Source organism: Oncorhynchus masou, chromosome 11 (genome assembly GCF_036934945.1).
Source record: "Oncorhynchus masou masou isolate Uvic2021 chromosome 11, UVic_Omas_1.1, whole genome shotgun sequence".
Classification (NCBI taxonomy): Eukaryota; Metazoa; Chordata; class Actinopteri; order Salmoniformes; family Salmonidae; genus Oncorhynchus; species Oncorhynchus masou.
Genome location: NC_088222.1, coordinates 8302468 through 8323916, shown reverse-complemented (window position 1 = coordinate 8323916; position 21449 = coordinate 8302468). Strand labels below are relative to the sequence as shown.

At 44.6% G+C, this 21449-nt stretch overlaps 1 protein-coding gene across 2 annotated transcripts; it reads right to left on the bottom strand.

Moving 5' to 3' along the window:
• Positions 1-58: 58 nt before the first annotated feature.
• On the bottom strand, positions 59-20887 carry ccni (cyclin I). 2 transcript variants are annotated; one of them, XM_064977300.1, is made up of 8 exons: positions 20651-20887; positions 20022-20187; positions 18106-18240; positions 11848-11922; positions 11363-11503; positions 9278-9514; positions 7385-7716; positions 59-1057 (listed from the first exon to the last, which is right to left on the bottom strand). In XM_064977300.1, the coding sequence occupies exons 2-8, from the start codon at positions 20142-20144 to the stop codon at positions 970-972; spliced, it is 1131 nt and encodes a 376-aa protein (XP_064833372.1). In that variant the 5' UTR covers positions 20145-20187; positions 20651-20887; the 3' UTR covers positions 59-969. The 2 variants fall into 2 exon arrangements, with proteins under 2 accessions (XP_064833372.1, XP_064833371.1); XM_064977299.1 differs by having other exon boundaries at positions 7414-7716.
• Positions 20888-21449: the final 562 nt, after the last annotated feature.

The window sequence follows — 21449 nt, the reverse complement described above, 5'->3', positions numbered from 1 at the left end:
CATTGTAAATGTTCTGTAAAATGCTGAAGAACACGTTTATATCGAGTAACAAATTGCATGAGATTGTTAAAACGTTTTTCTTTATTGGTGACACAAGGTGTACCAGCAGAGCATAGGCCGTTGACCAGCGCACCCAAGAAAAAAAGACAACTGCTTTTTGTTGTTGTTGCAATAAATACAAAACACGTCATTTCTGAACAGTGAAGATAAGGTAATATGGTGGAATCATCTTCATCCCTCTTGTAATGAAAGCTGTTCATCTTAAAACAATACACAAACTGGCTAAAAACCAAAACACCTGTATTGCTCCACTGAGTAACAGTAGCAGCATCCTGTTATCTCCTTTGCTTTCGCTACTACACTGTGATGGGACAAATACATGAAGGTTGTGGACGGGGGATATTTAGATTTTTTTTTCTTCTTCTAAATATTATAAACAAATCATTCAGTACTTCACACAAAAATCACTTGTTTTCTACTTTGGCAGGTTAACACAGTCATCTACTATAAAACACATTTACATTCATATCAAAACTTTGAAGTGACAAGTTTTGTGAAGGATTAAAGCAACATGCTGAGGAAAGGAAGGAAAGAAAACAAATATATGTAACTTACAGAAGAGGTGAGGTTCAACGACAGAAATAAAATGCCATGACCTTAAATTGGTCAAGGAAAATTTCTGACACACAGAATCACTAGGAGAAAGTCACGATTTATATCAATATTTTTTGTTTTTTTAAATGATTTTATATTCAACAAATAGTTATGAAATAGCAGCTTTTTTTCCCCTCTTTCGTGCCTGGTATGGTGGGTTAATGCCTGCTGGTACACTGGGATGCCTCTTCCTTGCAGATCAGATGACGAGAAGGCCTTGGTTTCTTTCTCTTCTCTATGTGACACTGACGGGTTGGAGAGGGGGCAAGGGGGAATTGTTGCCCTCCTGCCTGACGAGCAGACCACTGCACCCTCCTAGAGGCCCCTCCGGAGGGCCCCCGCTCTCGTCGCTGTAGAGCCGTTTGATCCCGTCGTAGAATTCGTCGACCTCCATTTCCTCCACCTGAAAAATAATGATAACAATAATACATTTAGTTTGTATAGCGCTTTTTATTGGCATTCTCAAAAACTACTTAGAAAAATAACACCATACAAATCACAAACGTTACTGGACACACTTTCACATGTTTTTTTTTTGGCCTCTGGCAGCCAGAAGGCAGGAGTTCAGTTTGCATCAAATTATATTAGTCACATGACTGAAATACAACAGGTGTAGACTTTACAGTGAAATGCTTACGAGACCCTTCCCAACAACTGAGAGTTAAAGACAAATATTTGCACACAAAAAAAATAAAAGGAAGACAATAAAAAACAATAACGTGGAGTACCAGGTAGTAACATGGATATGTATACAGGAAGTACCAGGTAGTAACATGGATATGTATACAGGAAGTACCAAGTAGTAACATGGATATGTATACAGGAAGTACCAAGTAGTAACATGGATATATACAGGAAGTACCAGTACTGAGTTAATGTGCAGAGGTAACATGGATGTATACAGGAAGTACCAGGTAGTAACATGGATATGTATACAGGAAGTACCAGGTAGTAACATGGATATGTATACAGGAAGTACCAGGTAGTAACATGGATATGTACAGGAAGTACCAGTACCGAGTTAATGTGCAGAGGTACCAGGTAGTAACATGGCTATATACAGGGAGTACCAGGTAGTAACATGGCTATATACAGGAAGTACCAGGTAGTAACATGGATATATACAGGAAGTACCATGGCTTATACAGGGAGTACCAGGTAGTAACATGAATATATACAGGAAGTTCCAGGTAGTAACATGGCTATATACAGGAAGTACCAGGTAGTAACATGGATATATACAGGAAGTACCATGGCTATATACAGGGAGTACCAGGTAGTAACATGAATATATACAGGAAGTTCCAGGTAGTAACATGGCTATATACAGGGAGTACCAGGTAGTAACATGGCTATATACAGGGAGTACCAGGTAATAACATGGCTATATATATTTTTTTTTTCACCTTTATTTAACCAGGTAGGCTAGTTGAGAACAAGTTCTCATTTGCCACTGCGACCTGGCCAAGATAAAGCATAGCAGTGTGAACAGACAACAGAGTTACACATGGAGTAAACAATTAACAAGTCAATAACACAGTAGAAAAAAAGGGGAGTCTATATACATTGTGTGCAAAAGGCATGAGGAGGTAGGCGAATGATTACAATTTTGCAGATTAACACTGGAGTGATAAATGATCAGATGGTGTGCAAAAGAGCAGAAAAGTAAATAAATAAAAACAGTATGGGGATGAGGTAGGTGAAAATGGGTGGGCTATTTACCAACAGACTATGTACAGCTGCAGCGATCGGTTAGCTGCTCAGATAGCACGTTTGAAGTTGGTGAGGGAGATAAAAGTCTCCAACTTCAGGGATTTTTGCAATTCGTTCCAGTCACAGGCAGCAGAGTACTGGAACGAAAGGCGGCCAAATGAGGTGTTGGCTTTAGGGATGATCAGTGAGATACACCTGCTGGAGTGCGTGCTACGGATGGGTGTTGCCATCGTGACCAGTGAACTGAGATAAGGCGGAGCTTTACCTAGCATGGACTTGTAGATGACCTGGAGCCAGTGGGTCTGGCGACAAATATGTAGCGAGGGCCAGCCGACTACAGCATACAAGTCGCAGTGGTGGGTGGTATAAACTGCATCCAGTTTGCTGAGTAGAGTGTTGGAAGCAATTTTGTAGATGACATCGCCGAAGTCGAGGATCAGTAGGATAGTCAGTTTTACTAGGGTAAATTTGGCGGCGTGAGTGAAAGAGGCTTTGTTGCGGAATAGAAAGCCGAGTCTTGATTTGATTTTCGATTGGAGATGTTTGATATGAGTCTGGAAGGAGAGTTTGCAGTCTAGCCAGACACCTAGGTACTTATAGATGTCCACATATTCAAGGTCGGAACCATCCAGGGTGGTGATGCTCGTCGGGCATGCGGGTGCAGGCAGCGATCGGTTGAAAAGCATGCATTTGGTTTTACCAGCGTTTAAGAGCAGTTGGAGGCCACGGAAGGAGTGTTGTATGGCATTGAAGCTCGTTTGGAGGTTAGATAGCACAGTGTCCAAGGACGGGCCGGAAGTATATAGAATGGTGTCGTCTGCGTGGAGGTGGATCACGGAATCGCCCGCAGCAAGAGCAACATCATTGATATATACAGAGAAAAGAGTCGGCCCGAGAATTGAACCCTGTGGCACCCCCATAGAGACTGCCAGAGGACCGGACAGCATGCCCTCCGATTTGACACACTGAACTCTGTCTGCAAAGTAATTGGTGAACCAGGCAAGGCAGTCATCCGAAAAACCGAGGCTACTGAGTCTGCCGACAAGAATATGGTGATTGACAGAGTCGAAAGCCTTGGCAAGGTCGATGAAGACGGCTGCACAGTACTGTCTTTTATCGATGGCGGTTATGATATCGTTTAGTACCTTGAGTGTGGCTGAGGTGCACCCGTGACCGGCTCGGAAACCAGATTGCACAGCGGAGAAGGTACGGTGGGATTCGAGATGGTCAGTGACCTGTTTGTTGACTTGGCTTTTGAAGACCTTAGATAGGCAGGGCAGGATGGATATAGGTCTGTAACAGTTTGGGTCCAGGGTGTCTCCCCCTTTGAAGAGGGGGATGACTGCGGCAGCTTTCCAATCCTTGGGGATCTCAGACGATATGAAAGAGAGGTTGAACAGGCTGGTAATAGGGGTTGCGACAATGGCGGCGGATAGGTTCAGAAATAGAGGGTCCAGATTGTCAAGCCCAGCTGATTTGTACGGGTCCAGGTTTTGCAGCTCTTTCAGAACATCTGCTATCTGGATTTGGGTAAAGGAGAACCTGGAGGGGCTTGGGCGAGGAGCTGCGGGGGGGAGCTGTTGGCCGAGGTTGGAGTAGCCAGGTTGAAGGCATGGCCAGCCGTTGAGAAATGCTTGTTGAAGTTTTCGATAATCAAGGATTTATCGGTGGTGACCGTGTTACCTAGCCTCAGTGCAGTGGGCAGCTGGGAGGAGGTGCTCTTGTTCTCCATGGACTTCACAGTGTCCCAGAACTTTTTGGAGTTGGAGCTACAGGATGCAAACTTCTGCCTGAAGAAGCTGGCCTTAGCTTTCCTGACTGACTGCGTGTATTGGTTCCTGACTTCCCTGAACAGTTGCATATCGCGTGGACTATTCGATGCTACTGCAGTCCGCCACAGGACGTTTTTGTGCTGGTCGAGGGCAGTCAGGTCTGGAGTGAACCAAGGGCTGTATCTGTTCTTAGTTCTGCATTTCTTGAACGGAGCATGCTTATCTAAAATGGTGAGGAAGTTACTTTTAAAGAATGACCAGGCATCCTCAACTGACGGGATGAGGTCAATGTCCTTCCAGGATACCCGGTTAGACAGTTAGACAGTCAATGTGTTGGTAATAATTTGTTCAGAGTCCAACGAATATCTTTGAGAGCCTTTTTGGTGTCGGCTTGGGGCGGGATTTACACAGCCATGGTGATAATCCCTGAGAACTCTGAAAGTTAAAAAGGGTGACATTTGATGACCAAGTATTCCAAGTTGGTGAAGCAGAAGCAGTTCCTGTACGTTTCCCCCATCGCACTTGTTGGTTCTAAAGCAGAGCCCACCACCCTTGCCAGAGAGCCCGCTTCCTGTCCGCTCGAAAAATCTTAAAACCCGTTGGTTGTATATAATTCTGTTTAGATGTTTCTAGGAAACCAAAGTGTGTTGCAGGATCTGATGTCCATCTGGAAGGAGATCCTCGCTCTGTGTTGAACACTGAGCTGTAGTCAATGAACAGCATTCTCGCATAGGCCGTTCCTTTTATCCAGGTGGGAAAGTAAAGTGTTGAGTGCAATAGAGAATGCGTCATCTGTGGATCTGTTGGGGCGGTATGCGAATTGGAGTAAGTTCAGGGTTTCTGGGATGATGGTGTTTATGTATGTGAGTCATGACAGGCCTTTCAAAGCATTTTATGGCGGCGGTCAGACAGGTTACCTTGGCAACCGGCCTTATTCTTGGCATTCTTAGACAGGTTACCTTTGCATTCTTAGGCACAGGGACTATGGTGGTTTGCTTGAAAAATGTAGGCATGACAGACTGGGTCAGAGAGGTTAAGCGCATGTTCGGAGTACGCGTCCTGGTATTACGTCTGGCCCTGTGGCCTTGTGAACGTTAACCTGTTTAAAGGTCTTGCTCACATTGGCTACGGAGAGAGCGTGACCACACAGTCCTCCGGAACAGCTGGCACTCTCACGCATGGTTCAGTGTTGCTTGCCTCGAAGTGAGCATAGAAGGCATTTCGCTGGTCTGGTAGGCCCACGTCACTGGGCAGCTCTCGGCTGGGTTTCCCTTTGTAATCCGTGATCGTTTCCAAGCCTTGCCATATCCGGCGAGCCTCAAAGCTGGTGTAGTAGGATTCCATCTTAATCCTATATTGACCCTTTGCATGCTTGATGGTTTGTCAAAGGGCGTAGAGGGATTATTAAAAACGTCCAGAAAATTGTCCTGCTCCTTGAAAGTAGCAGCTCCAGCCTTTAGCTCAGTGTGGATGTTGCCTATAATCCATGGCTTTTGGTTGGGATATGTGCGTACGGACACTGTGGGGAAAAAGTCGTCAATGCACTTATTAATGAAGCCAGTGACAGATGTAGTTAACCTCTTACACTTATGGTGGCGCTATTTCATTTTTGGAAGAAAAACGTTCCCGTTTTAAACAAGATATTTTGTCACAAAAAGATGCTCGACTATGCATATAATTGCTACTGTTCGAAAGAAAACACTCTGACGTGTCCAGAAATACAAATATCTTCTCTGTGCGTGCCCTTTAACGTGAGCTTCAGGCAAAACCAAGATGACTTGGCATCCAGGAAATGACAAGGATTTTTGAGGCTCTGTCTTTCATGATCTCCTTATATGGCTGTGAACGCAAGAGGAATGAGTCTGCCCTTTCTGTCGTTTCCCCAAGGTGTCTGCAGCATTGTGACGTATTTGTAGGCAGATCGTTGGAAGATTGACCACAAGAGACCACATTTACCACGTGTCCGCCCGGTGTCCTGCGCCGAAATTGGTGCGCAAAAGTCACCTGCCAGTATTTTTCCATGGGGCACAGAGAGAGAAGCAAGCTTCCATGAACTGCATGTCAATGAAGAGATATGTGAAAAAACACCTTGAGGATTGATTCCAAACAACGTTTGCCATGTTTCGGCGATATTATGTAGTTAATCCGGAAAAGTTTCACGTTGTAGGTGACTGCATTTTCGGTTCGTTTCGGTAGCCAGGCGCAATGTAGAAAACGGAACGATTTCTCCTACACACAGACGCTTTCAGGAAACACTGCGCATTTGGTATGTGGCTGGGAGTCTCCTCATTGAAAACATCAGAAGCTCTTCAAAGGTAAATGATTTTATTTATTTGGTTATCTGGCTTTTGTGAAAATGTTGCGCGCTACATGCTACACAAAATGCTATGCTAGCTTTGCATACTCTTACACAAATTAGTCAATTTCTATGGTTCAAAAGCATATTTTGAAAATCTGAGATGACAGTGTTGTTAAGAAAAGGCTAAGCTTGAGAGCAAACGCATTATTTTAATTTTATTTGCGATTTTCAGAAATCGTTAACGTTGCGTTATGCTAATGAGCCCGAGGCTTAGTCACAATCCCGGATCCGGGATGGGGAGTTTCAAGAGGTTAACTCCTTAATGCCATCAGATGAATCACGGAACATATTCCAGTCTGTGCTAGGGAAACAGTCTTGTCGCTTAGCATCCGCTTCATCGGACCACTTGCGTATTGAGCGCGTCACTGGTACATCCTGTGAGTTTTTGCTTGTAAGCGGGAATCAGGAGAATATAATTATAGTCCGATTTGCCAAATGGAGGGCAGGGGAGATCTTAGTCTGCGTCTCTGAGTGGAGTAAAGATGTCTCTAGAGTTTTATCCCTCTCGTTGCAGAGGTGACGTGCTGGTAGAAATGAGGTAAAACCGATAGCAACAGTGCTGAACTTTCTCCATTTACAAGCAATTGGTCTTACCGTGGACTGATGAACATCAAGGCTTTTAGAAATACTTTTGTAACCCTTTCCAGCTTTATGCAAGGCAACAATTCTTAATCTTAGGTCTTCTAAAAAAATATTACACAAAAAAATAACCCCTTCGGTCAGGAGCCCGTAAAAACGGCAGCCATTCCCCCCGGCAGCCATTCCCCCCGGCAGCCATTCCCCCGGCAGCCATTCTCGTCATACCATAAGAACAACACGCATTTAGAATCAAGGCAGGTAAAATAGCAATAGTAGCATAAGTAGGTAGGTGGTAAAAATACTTTACTCCGGTTGATGGAGTAGCCAAGCTCTCACCTTGCGCTTGGATGAGAGCTTGCAGCGCAGGTGGACTTGGTGGCGGGGCATGGGCGGACCGTGGACCTGGAGCAGGGTGGTGCTGGTGGAGACCCTGGAGAGGCTTCGATCCCTGGGGTCTGGGTCTGTGACTGGGAAGTGGAGCCTGGTGCTGGACTCTCCTTCCCCGTCGCAGGGGTCTGGGGCCAGACTGTGGATGTGGTGCTGGTAGATGTAGACAGTGTTGGGAGGCAGGGAAACCTCCTGTGTGGACAGGCGACGTGAAACCAACGCTTGACAGCGGATGAGTTGAGAACTATCGATCTAGAGGGGGAGTAACATGAGAATCTTGATTATAATTATGTTATTGTGCGTAAAAATGCAGGTAGACTATATTATGAAACCAATGGACAGCAACGGTTGCCAGGGGCATCCTGATAATACCAGTGACTTAAAAAAAAAACATGGATTCGATACGTGGGAGGGACTACAACATCCATATTATGTAAACATCCATATTTTTTCTCCCTGTATTTGTTATGATTTCATTGAACAGACGGTGAGAGAAAGAGACATGGGAGGTTGAGTGTGATTGAACGGACGGTGAGAGAAAGAGACGTGGGAGGTTGAGTGTGATTGAACGGACGGTGAGAGAAAGAGACGTGGGAGGTTGAGTGTGATTGAACGGACGGTGAGAGAAAGAGACGTGGGAGGTTGAGTGTGATTGAACAGACGGTGAGAGAAAGAGACGTGGGAGGTTGAGTGTGATTGAACGGACGGTGAGAGAAAGAGACGTGGAGGTTGAGTGTGATTGAACGGACGGTGAGAGAAAGAGACGTGGGAGGTTGAGTGTGATTGAACGGACGGTGAGAGAAAGAGACGTGGGAGGTTGAGTGTGATTGAACGGACGGTGAGAGAAAGTGACATGGGAGGTTGAGTGTGATTGAACGGACGGTGAGAGAAAGAGACATGGGAGGTTGAGTGTGATTGAACGGACGGTGAGAGAAAGAGACATGGGAGGTTGAGTGTGATTGAACGGACGGTGAGAGAAAGAGACATGGGAGGTTGAGTGTGATTGAACGGACGGTGAGAGAAAGAGACGTGGGAGGTTGAGTGTGATTGAACAGACGGTGAGAGAAAGAGACGTGGGAGGTTGAGTGTGATTGAACGGACGGTGAGAGAAAGAGACGTGGGAGGTTGAGTGTGATTGAACGGACGGTGAGAGAAAGAGACATGGGAGGTTGAGTGTGATTGAACGGACGGTGAGAGAAAGAGACATGGGAGGTTGAGTGTGATTGAACGGACGGTGAGAGAAAGAGACGTGGGAGGTTGAGTGTGATTGAACGGACGGTGAGAGAAAGAGACGTGGGAGGTTGAGTGTGATTGAACGGACGGTGAGAGAAAGTGACGTGGGAGGTTGAGTGTGATTGAACGGACGGTGAGAGAAAGAGACGTGGGAGGTTGAGTGTGATTGAACGGACGGTGAGAGAAAGAGACGTGGGAGGTTGAGTGTGATTGAACGGACGGTGAGAGAAAGAGACGTGGGAGGTTGAGTGTGATTGAACGGACGGTGAGAGAAAGACATGGGAGGTTGAGTGTGATTGAACGGACGGTGTGAGAAAGAGACGTGGGAGGTTGAGTGTGATTGAACGGACGGTGAGAGAAAGAGACGTGGGAGGTTGAGTGTGATTGAACGGACGGTGAGAGAAAGAGACATGGGAGGTTGAGTGTCAAATAGGCAGTAGGTCAGACTAGAATCCACGTCAACATTGATAAATGTGTGGCCTTTAGGCAGAAGCCCTTACTGTCTAACCGGCCCCTATCCAAACATGCCAACAGGCCTAAATGTGTTTTTCTGAGCAGGAGAATAGTGAGAGTTTAGTACCTGTGCTTTCCTGAGCAAGAGGACAGTGAGAGCCAGCCCGTCAGGGCAGATATTCTCCAGCTCCAGGGAGATGAGGGCCAGCGCCAGCATGGATCCCCGGGAGAGGGGTTGTAGCAGGGCGCTGTCGGCCAGGCAGTAGTGCAGCTGCTGGGTCAACACTGACAGGTGCTGCGCCGGGTTACACCCCACCAGACCCACCACGAACCGGGACTTGCAAGACAGCACCATGGCATGGAACTGAAGGGGAACAGCAGTGTGTAAGAGAGTGGTGCTAGCAACACCAAGGTTATGGATTCACAACCTCTGAACCCCACAGGTATTGCATTTACATAATAAACACACTAAAATGTACGCACTCGAGTTAACTGAGGGACAACAGCAGATTTGAGACAAAGAGTGATAGTTACAGTTGGATGGAATTTAGCTGAATAACACAAAACTGTGTTGTGATAGATGTTCTATGTTCTGTTATAAAGTGGTCACCTATAGCTCATAAACAGGGCAGTATTCTGGTGGATACAGTCTGAGCCAGATCCTCCACTCTTAACTTCAAGCCTCTAATGGAGGCTCTGGCTAGGACAGGAGTATGAATGTGTTGGTGGAAGAAGAGGACTCGCATCACCTATTTTATGTTTTAAAGTGATTACCTACTAGGGTTGGGGCGGAATCCAGATTTTCAAACCTTCGTACCGTTCCTGTACCATACCAGGGTATACAGTGTTACCGGCAGTGAACACAAGGGGTGCTAGCCAGGGTTCGTGAAGATAACCAAGAATTTACAAGTTTCAGATGAGACTGAAATAAAGTGACGATTAATATTGACTGCTATTGATGTAAAATATCACTGGGTCTTTAAGAGTTTATTCGGAAGATAACTGCTCTATAAATATTATTTTGTGGTGCCCTGACTTTCTAGTTAATTACATTTACATGATTAGCTCAATCAGGTAATATTAATTACAGAGAAAGGAAGTCAATATCACTGAATCCAGCATAGCCAAAGACAGAGTGGCTACTGTGAAGAATCTCAGATATAAATTATATTTTGATGTTTAATACTTTTGTTTTTTGGTTACTACATGATTCCATATGTGTTATTTCATAGTTTTAATGTCTTCACTATTATTCTACAATGTAGAAATAAGTTTAAAAAAAAGAAAGAAAAAAAGAAAAACCCTTGAATGAGTAGGTGTGTCCAAACTTTTGACTGGTACTGTGTGTAATATATATATACAATAAATAAATAAAACCAGCACTTGACCCCCCCCCCTTCTAGCGCTAACTCTACTAATAGCTACTTTGAGGAAAAATGTACTTCCTATGCCTGTGGTGGTCTCACCCAGCTATCTTAAGATGAATGCACTGACTGTAAGTCTCTCTGGATAAGAACGTCTGCTAAATGACTCAAATGTAAAAAGGCTGAGCTGTAGTCAAACGGAATCCTCACATATGCATTCCTTTTGTCCAGGTGATTAAAGACAGTGTGCAGCGTAATAGCCTTGGATCTGTCGGGGCGGTGGGCGAGGGTTGAGTGTGTCGTGGAGGGCGGTGGTGAGATGGTCTTTGACTAGCGTCTCGAAGCACTTCATGATGACAGAAGAGTGCTGCTGGTTGGTAGTCATTCAGTTCAGTTACCTTTTCTTTCTTGGATGATAACTGACATCTTGAAGCAGGTGGGTAAATCAGCCTGAGCTATGGAGAGGTTGCTGTAACTAGGAAGCTTGTTCTTGCAAGCTAGCCCCAAACCAAATGTATAGCTGGAGCCCCAGGCTGGATGTCATTCATTTGCCATATCTTAAAATAGTTCACTTATATTTATAAGCAGTGGTGTGGCACACACCTCCAAACTTTAGAGGGGCCCGGTAAATAAAAATCATACCTTCGGTATTTCAAAATACTCCCGCTATGCGGTACACCGCCCAAGCCTATTACCTTTTACTCATAACAAAAAACAGGGCAGTATTCTGGTGGATCCAGTCCTGGGCAGGACTGAGCCAGATCCTCCACTGCAGGCTAGTTAGTGGTTCTGGCGGTGGATCCGGCTAGGACAGAAGTATGAATGTGGTGACAGAATACAATACTCACAATGTGTAGAAACTCCAGTGGTGTGGCAGCGTGCAGGTCCCAGTTGAGTTTATCCAGAATGATCCTCTCCATTCTCAGTATCTCTGATGGGGAGCAGCCACACCTGCTGCTGCTGGCCAAGTCACGCAACAACGGCACACGCTGCGCACACACAGACAGAGAGCGAGACGGAGAGAGAGAGACAGGAAAAAAAGAGAGAGACAAAGAGGACTTCTGGTTACCCACTTTCTGCCAACTTGGTGTGTAGTTCTCTAGGACTTCATCTAGCATTACAACTATTGTAGCTAACCTTCACAGTGAGCAACATTTCAGCATTTGGAAAATAACCTTTCGTTGGGACGTTCATAAAATTGTTTGTTTTTAATACAGCTGCAAATCATATTGCCAAATGTTTGGATAACAAAGCTGAATAGAAAGAAACAAATAATGTGAATAGTGAAGCACACTAAGGAAGGACTGGTCGTGTGAGGCTAGGGTGTAATCACCTCATCTTCCTCGCTGGTTTTGGCAGCCAGGAAGTAACAGGCGATGGCGATGCAGCGGAGGTACTTTGGACGGGCCTGAGGAGAGAGAGAGAGAGAGACAGGGTCAGGAGGACTAAGTGACATTACTAGTACCCAGTGTCTAAACTCAGCACCCCGGGTTCTAACTACTCTGCAAGGAAGGCAGCCCAGGTTAAAGACATTCTCCAGGACTACTACTCTGTAAGGAAGGCAGCCCAGGTTAAAGACATTCTCCTGGACTACTACTCTGTAAGGAAGGCTGCCCAGGTTAAAGACATTCTCCAGGACTACTACTCTGGAAGGAAGGCAGCCCAGGTTAAAAGACATTCTCTGGTACTTTTGTATACCTTTTAGCCAAAAGTGGTCCTCGAAAATTGCCTACTAGTCTTTGACTCACTCAAATGGCGAGGTGCTGAACCCCATTGGCTGGAACTTGAATTACTAGGGGGCTAGCCCAAGTAAGGGAAAATATACGAAACTAAATGGGCCGCGAACGTCAACAGCGTAATGCGAATTTATTTAGAAAGAAAGTCTATTTTTCTCGCGTCTATTCAGAGCAACGCTGCTAAAATGGGCAAATAAATGGTTTGGGTCGTTTATAGAAAAAGAATTTGAGAAATTGTCATGATCTTCCCTATGTAGACTAGCTAAAGATCTAGTTTAACATCTATTGGGCTGTAAGACAAGGTTTCAGTTAAATAGGCTATATATTTTTAAAACAATTGCAGCCTACCAGTGTTGATTTCAATCGCATATAGCCTAGGCAGGCTGAAAAAGGACTAATTTCAAGAGAGAATACTGTTATGCAGAAAGAACAAGACAAGCTAAATTCTTTATTAACTGCTCAGGTGTATTTACAACCCTAACATAACGAGTGCAGGTGGGTATGGTGGCTCCGGTGGGACATAAGAGTAAAAAGGAACATGAATAAGGAATAATTCACAATGCCTATGAAAAGATGGCACCAAAAAAAACATGGTTGACGTTTTACACTCTTCCCAACCAATTGTGCAATTTTGTTATTTTATTTGCGTTTTGTGTAACTTATTTTTTAACTTCGTGTGTCAATTATATTGCTGCTACCGTCTCTTATGACCGAAAATAACTTCTGGACATCAGAAACGTGATTACTCACCACGGACTGGAAGAAACATTTTTCATTTAAGAGTCCGACGAGAAGGATATCCTGCTTTCACTGGAACAGGCCCAGATCCACGCCTTTTGCGTGAAGAAAAGACACCGGAAAAGGAGAAGCAGATCCTTCTGAGAATCCGGAGGCGAGCGAGTAAACTCCCAATGCCTTCTATTCCACTTGCTAACGTGCAATCGTTAGAAAATAAAATTGATGACATACTATTAACATTATCCTACCAACGGGACATTGAAAACTAACATATGTTTCACCGAGACGTGGTTGAACGAAGAAACGGACAATATAGAGCTGGCGTGATTTTCCATGCACCGGCAGAACAGAGACCTACCTCTGGTAAAACGAGGAGTGGGAGTGTGTGTCTTTTTGTCAATAACAGCTGGTGCGCGATGTCTAATATTAAATAAGTCTCGAGGCATTGCTTGCCTGAGGTAGAGTACTTTATGATAAACTGTAGACCACACTATCTACCTATCTCCCGTCTGGATTACTGCAACTCGCTGTTGGCTGGGCTCCCTGCCTGTGCCATTAAACCCCTACAACTCATCCAGAACGCCGCAGCCCGTCTGGTGTTCAACCTTCCCAAGTTCTCTCACGTCACCCCGCTCCTCCGCTCTCTCCACTGGCTTCCAGTTGAAGCTCGCATCCGCTACAAGACCATGGTGCTTGCCTACGGAGCTGTGAGGGGAACGGCACCGCAGTACCTCCAGGCTCTGATCAGGCCCTACACCCAAACAAGGGCACTGCGTTCATCCACCTCTGGCCTGCTCGCCTCCCTACCACTGAGGAAGTACAGTTCCCGCTCAGCCCAGTCAAAACTGTTCGCTGCTCTGGCCCCCCAATGGTGGAACAAACTCCCTCACGACGCCAGGACAGCGGAGTCAATCACCACCTTCCGGAGACACCTGAAACCCCACCTCTTCAAGGAATACCTAGGATAAGATAAGTAATCCTTCTCACCCCCCCTTAAATGATTTAGATGCACTATTGTAAAGTGGCTGTTCCACTGGATGTCAGAAGGTGAATTCACCAATTTGTAAGTCGCTCTGGATAAGAGCGTCTGCTAAATGACTTAAATGTAAATGTAAGAGAGTTCTCATCTATATTATTCGTAGCCGTCTATTTACCACCACAGAAAAAAGCTGGCACTAAGACCACACTCAACCAGCTGTATGAGGCCATAAGCAAAGAAGAAAATGCTCACCCAGAAGCGGCGGTCCTAGTGGCCGGGGACATTAATGCAGGCAAACTTAAATCAGTTTTACAAAATTCTTACCAGCATGTCACATATGCAACCCGGGGAAGAAAAAAAAAATCCTAGACCACCTTTACTCCACACACAGAGATGCATCCAAAGCTCTCCCCCACCCTCCATTTGGCAAATCTAACTACGGCCCAGTACAGCCCAGTCACAATTCAATCAATTCAATTCTGATTCCTACTTACAAGCAAAAAACTAAAGCAGGAAGTACCAGTGACTCGCTCAATTCGGAAGAGGTCAGATGACGCAGATGCTACACTACAGGACTGTTTAGCTAGCACAGACTGGAATATGTTCCGGGATTCATGCAATGGCATTGAGGAGTATACCACCTCAGTCATCGGCTTCATCAATAAGTGCATCGATGACGTCGTCCCCACAGTGACTGTACGTACATATCCCAACCAGAAGCCATGGATTACAGGCAACATCCGCATCAAGCTAAAGGCTAGAGCTGCCGCTTTCAAGGAGCGGGAGACTAATCCGGATGCTTATAAGAAATCCCGCTATGCCCTCAGACGAACCATCAAACAAGCAAAGCGTCAATACAGGATTAAGATTGAATCCTACTACACCGGCTAGGACGCTCGTCGGATGTGGCAGGGCTTGAAAACTATCCCTGACTACAAAGGGAAACCCAGACCCGAGCGGCCCAGTGACGCGAGCCAACCAGACGAGCTAAATGCCTTTTATGTTTGCTTCGAGGCAAGCAACACCGAAGCACGCTTGAGAGCACCAGCTGTTCTGGATGACTGTCTGATAACGCTCTCGGTAGCCGATGTGAACAAAACCTTTAAACATATCAACATTCACAAGGCCGCTGGGCCAGACGGATTGCCAGGACATGTAGTCAAAGCATGCGCTGACCAACTGTCAACCATCTTCACTTACATTTCAAGCTCTCCCTGACCAAGTCTGTAATACCTACATGTTTCAAGCAGACCACCATAGTCCATGTGCCCAAGGAAGTGAAGGCAACATGCCTAAATGATTACCGACCCATGGCACTCACATCGGTAGCCATGAAGTGCTTTGAAAGGCTGGTTATGGCTCACATCAACAGCATCCTCCCGGACACCCTAGACCCACTCCAATTCGCATTCCGCCCCAACAGATCCACAGATGAGGCAATCTCAATCGCACTCCACACTGCCCTTTCTCACCTGGACAAAAGGAACACCTATGTGAGAATGCTGTTCATTGACTACAGCTCAGCGTTCAACACCATAGCGCCCTCAAAGCTCGTCACTAAGCTAAGGATCCTGGGACTAAACACCTCCCTCTGCATCTGGATCCTGGACTTCCTGACGGGCCGCCCCCAGGTGGTAAGAGTAGGCAACAACACGTCTGCAACTCTGATCCTTAACACTGGGGCCCCTCAGGGGTGTGTACTAAGTCCCCTCCTGTATTCCCCGTTTACCCACGACTGCGTGGCCAAGCAAGACTCCAACAGCATCATTAAGTTTGCTGACGACACAGTGGTAGGCCTGATCCCCGACAACGATGAGACGGTCTATAGGGAGGAGGTCAGAGAACTGGCAGTGTGGTGCCAGGACAACAACCTCTCCCTCAATGTGATCAAGACAAAGGAGCTGATCGTGGACTACAGGAAAAGGCGGGCCGAACAGGCCCCCATTATCATCGATGGGGCTATAGTGGAGCGGGTCGAGAGTTTCAAGTTCCATGGTGTCCACATCACCAACGAACTATCATGGTCCAAACATACCAAGATAGCCGTGAAGAGGACACGAGAAACATTTTCCCCTTCAGGAGACTGAAAAGATTTGGCGTGGGTCCCCAGATCCTCAAAAGGTTCTACAGCTGCACCATCGAGAGCATCCTAACCGGTTGCATCACCGCCTGGTATGGGAACTGCTCGGCATCTGACTGTAAGGCGCTACAGAGGGTAGTGTGAACGGCCCAGTAGTTATAGACTGTTTTCTCTGCTACTGCACGGCAAGCGGTACCGGAGCACCGAGTCTAGAACCTAAAAGGCTCCTCAACAGCTTCTACCCCCAAGCCATTAGACTGCTGAACAGTTCATAAAAATAGCCACAGGACAATTTACACTGACTGACTGACTGACTGACTGACCCCCCCCCCCCGGCACACTGCTGATACTCGCTGTTTGTTTGTTACCTGTGCAGTCACTTCGCCCCCACCTACATGTACTGATTACCTCAACTAGCCTGTACCCCTCCACACTGACTCGGTACCAGTGCCCCCTGTATATAGTCACGTTATTGTGATTCTTATTGTGTTACTTTTTATTTTAGCCTACTTGGTAAATATTTTCTTCTTCTTGAACTGTACCGTTGGTTAAAGGGCTTGTGAGTAAGCATTTCACGGGTAAGTCTACACTTGTTGTATTCGGCGCATGTGGCACAAAGTTTGATTTGATTTACGAAGAGAACATAACAAATACAACTGTTTATATGGATTCTACTGACAATTAAATGTGGCATATGCTACACGTTAATTGACGCCCTCTACTCTCGCTTGCACATTTTTACGCCTTTGGCGGCGTCTCTCTGTGTGGTTTCGGCTATACCGCTCATTCCAGGATTTTGGGAATTACCGCCTTAGTACAAAAGGGGACGCCAAAACCACACAAAAACTCAGTGGCGTCATTTACCAGAATGCTAACAAGATAGTAATAGCTACTTTTCATGCGGGATACTAGCAAAATATGCTAATGAGCGCAAACAAAAATAAACTAATTGCAAAGACAGGTAAATCCAGCTCATAAAGGGATTATATAGGAGCTACTGAATGTCATTTCTAGTGAGTTTGGACATTTACAAGCGAATGTGAACGAGGGACATTGTGCATAATGAACAAAGTTTTGACGCATGCTTGTCTGAAAGAAAAACAGTACTGGCTCAGAAGCAGCATGTGTACATGCTGTGTCTGCGTGCAGTCTGGAGTCACTAGGTCAACAAGCCTGCCTGCTCAGCTCAGAGAAGATGGGGGAGGAGCAGACGGACCAAGAACAGAGAGCAGAAAAAAAACAATCATGATAGTAGTGGTAGCTGTACAGATAATTCATTTAAATAGCTTTGATTTCTCAAACATGGCAGAAAGCTAACACTATATGATGCCCCGTTATTAATTCAGCCACCTACTTAAATAACTAGCAAGTTAAAAACTTAGGTTCGCGTAAACACAGAATTCTGTGTTTGGGATGAACTGGAATGCCGACTGCAAGCCAGGCCTAATAGCCCAACATCAGACCTCACTAATTCTCTTGTGGCTGAATGGAAGCAAGTCCCCGCAGCAATGTTCCAACATCTAGTGGAAAGTCTTCCCAGAAGACTGGAGGCTGTTATAACAGCTGTGCTTCAGTTGCACTTCTCCACTCGGATGAGAATTCAGGAATGGGCATTCTATCAGCAGACAGCACATTAGAAAGAATGCAGCCAGCTACATTTCCTATGATAAACATTAGAATGCAGCCAGCTACATTTCCTATGATAAACATTATAATGCAGCCAGCTACATTTCCTATGATAAACATTAGAATGCAGCCAGCAACATTTCCTATGATAAACATTAGGAAATGTAGCTGGATACATTCTAATGTTTATCATAGGAAATGTTGCTGGCTGCATTATAATGTTTATCATAGGAAATTTGATAAGTTACAGATGAATTTACATTTTTTTTTAATGTTTTAAATCGAGCTAACCTCAAACCGTCAAATCTTGTCCAAGAGTAGTCACAGTGAAGAAATATACCCTAGCCTACACAGCTGGTAAGGTTAAAGATGCTGTTGACCTTCTATGTAGATCTATAGCTGATAAGACTAAACATTGTGTCACCATCTTACCTTTATAGCGCCTAAAAACCTGTCTAAAATACTGATGGTTAGGGAGAGGGTCTCTGGATAGAGCTTGGTGTCACTGTGCAGGTCAATGAGCCAGCACACAGCCTCATCACGCTGGGCAGGGGAGATGTCTGTATCCTAGGGATAATCACAGAGGGGTCAGTTACAGAGGAGACATAGCATGAGCATCAGTAAACTGTGAGTGACCCTTTCACATTCAGGGAAAATAAACTCAAAAGTTCCAATTAGGTTACAATATAAAAAGTATCAAAACCACTCACTTAAAAAATAAAAATAATAAAAAAAAATCACTAACAAAAGTCTCAACCAAAACAACAAAAATCAAATCATAGACTTGATTAAAGTACAGAAAAAAATATTTCCCGAAAGAGAGCCTGAATGTCATTTAAAGAAACAAAATACAGTCAACATTTCAACTAAAAGGTTAAGCTGTCCCTTGAAGATAAAGAATGACTTGAGGCAAACAGATCAACCAAACCAGTGAATAAATTAAAGAGAAGGACTTTCTGAACTCGTCTGCATACCTGTAACCTGACACTGGTCTAACCAGCACCCACTGGAAGCTTTTAGCCTCAGACATAGGCTAAGTACCAAATGACACACTATTCCCTATTTAGTGCACTACTTTTGACAAGAGCCCAAGTGCACTAGTGAATAGGATTCCATTTGGGATGCATTCAAACATTGCTTTACAGTGACCTGAACTCTAGCCTTGCCCTAAAGACACTTCTCAACATCATGTTGCCTTGTTAAAGTGCCTCTTGGCTCATTGTGAAATTACTCAGTGAGCAAAACAACCAATGTACTAGGACCCAAGTTATTGTCTCGACTTGAATTGACTGACTGGTTTACCCCTTCTACTGCACTCGATTTTGGGACAGGTTATGTCTGTTACTGCACTCTGTTTTGGGACAGGTGAAAACATTTTACTGCACTTTGTTTTGGGACAGGTTGTATGTTTTACTGCAATCCGTTTTGGGACATGTGTCTGTTACTGTATACTCCTGTTATGTTTTAATTTCCACAGATCATTTGTAGAGATAAGATGAAGGTCAGAGCCTTATACATTACAGTTGGATAAGGCTCAATATCAGGCTCTGGTGACACTGGCAGTAATAGCTTATCTTAGCAACATGTTGATGACCACACTGTGTACATGTGTACTTTTAGGAAAATCAGATAGAAGTGTGCTGCAGTGAGTCAGCAGGAAAGAGCCTCAGATTAACAGTCAGGCAGGCATCCTTTTCAAAATCCTGTTAACTTGCTAACACTTTCAGCAGGTTTCTGTTGCTAGCCAATGATCAGGGCAGGACTGTTCATTGGACTAATGAGTAGGATGGAAGTGAAAGCATGAAGCTCTTAGATACAGCAGGTGCTTCATTTTTTTAATTTAACCTTTATTTAACTAGGCAAGTCAGTTAAGAATAAATTATTATTTACAATGACGGACTACCCTGGCCAAAATCTAACCCAGACGACGCTGGGCAAATTGTGCACCGCCCTATAGGACTACCAATTGCGGCCCTTGTGATTCAGCCTGGAATCAAACCAGGGTCTGTAGTGACACCTCTGGCACTGAGATGCAGTGCCTAAGACCGCTGCGCCACTCGGGAGCCCAATATGTGAGTTCCCATACCAGGAGTTGAATCCAGGCCCCCTGGGTGAAAACCAGAAATCCTAACCGCTAGACCATATGGGAACCTTTAGTCAATGCCCTGTTGCACTCACAAATGAAAGCAAATGGGTCCTAATCATAACAGTGTCCTTAGGTGATACACATATCTGTACCAAGGAAATAACCTAAGATAGATACCACCTCAAAACAAAGTTTAACATGACTTGCTGCATTCTCTTTCATATGGACAACAGCACAGTGTTTTTTGTGTTGTGGGATTCACCTGAACGCCGTTATACGTCTTTTTGGGCACGTACGCCTTCCACATCTGGGCTTCCCTAGAGGCGGCCTTTTCCAGAAGAAAAGACAGCCTCTGGCTTTCCAAGGGTTCGGCAAACTTCCTCATTGCGACCCCTGGATACGCCTCCCTCCCCACTGTATACAGCTACCTGTAAGTGCCAGAGAAAACACATAGAAGAGGACTTGTATTTTACAACATGTTTATGAACTGTAGTTTACACCCAAGTTAAGGTGATACCAAACAATCACTTCCTTATGAATACTACTGTAACCTGGTTTTACGGACACTGGTCCCCACCAAATACGCTCATTCATTTTCCCAACGAGCGATACTCCGGTCTGTAGTAACAACAGCGATGAGGTGTTCTCTCATATCGAGACGATTCAGGCTAATATTACCGTTACCGAGTTATGGTTAGCCAGTTAGTTGACCGAACAGCTAGCTAGCAACCGAACTAGCGAGAACAGAAACAAACACCAACCGATGGTAAACGTTAACTAATAATAAACCCTTTCATTAATAGACAACGCATATTATCCAAAATAACTTAATCTATTTATAAAACGATATGACTATGAAGCTCTACTTCATGCTAGCTAGCATTAGCTTACCTCCCCTGCAAAGCTGTGGGAATCACAGTTTGACTTGGAAATCATCCGGTCCATTAAACTGAGGTAAAAACAAAAAAAGAGAGATAAATCGAGTCTTAAATTACTCCATGTTCGATTTTATGTTGTGTTTTATTTTTGGGATAAATTAGGGGGTCTTCCAAATTAAATGTATATGAAAATGGTACGGAATAGACAGATATGTCTACTTCCGAGTCGGAGACTCTTGGGAGATAAATCGATCCGCGTACGTGCGTCACGTAGCTGGTCCCGAAAATTAATATTGTACCAATATTTGGGATAAATGTTAGTTATTATGGTAAATTAAAAATTACAAATGGTTGTTTTCGGTTTTATCACGATGGATTTGAGCTATGACATTACATTTGTTTTCAATTGTATTCGATGTTTGGTGGGCCTATTTTCTATTGCGAATGAATCCTACTACACTATTATGTTATGTAAATACGTTTCAGACGTTTTCTTTACCCTTTGCCAACCACATCTGAATATGAAACAGATTTGTATAAATAAACCACTATTTGTGATAACTGTGCATAGGGGACATAAATTCAAATAAAACAGAGAGACCACATACATACACCTTGTTCTTGACAGTAATCATAAACCTGGAAAATGATTTACTGCCAATGCTTCACCCCTAAAAGCATGTATACATCTTTTCTTGGAATTATTGATTTTGCTTTATAAAACCAACTCGGTGCTTGGGGTTTTGTGTGATGTGCAGGAACAATAATACCGTATCAGTAATACCGACTATAACAGTATTATCATAAATTCC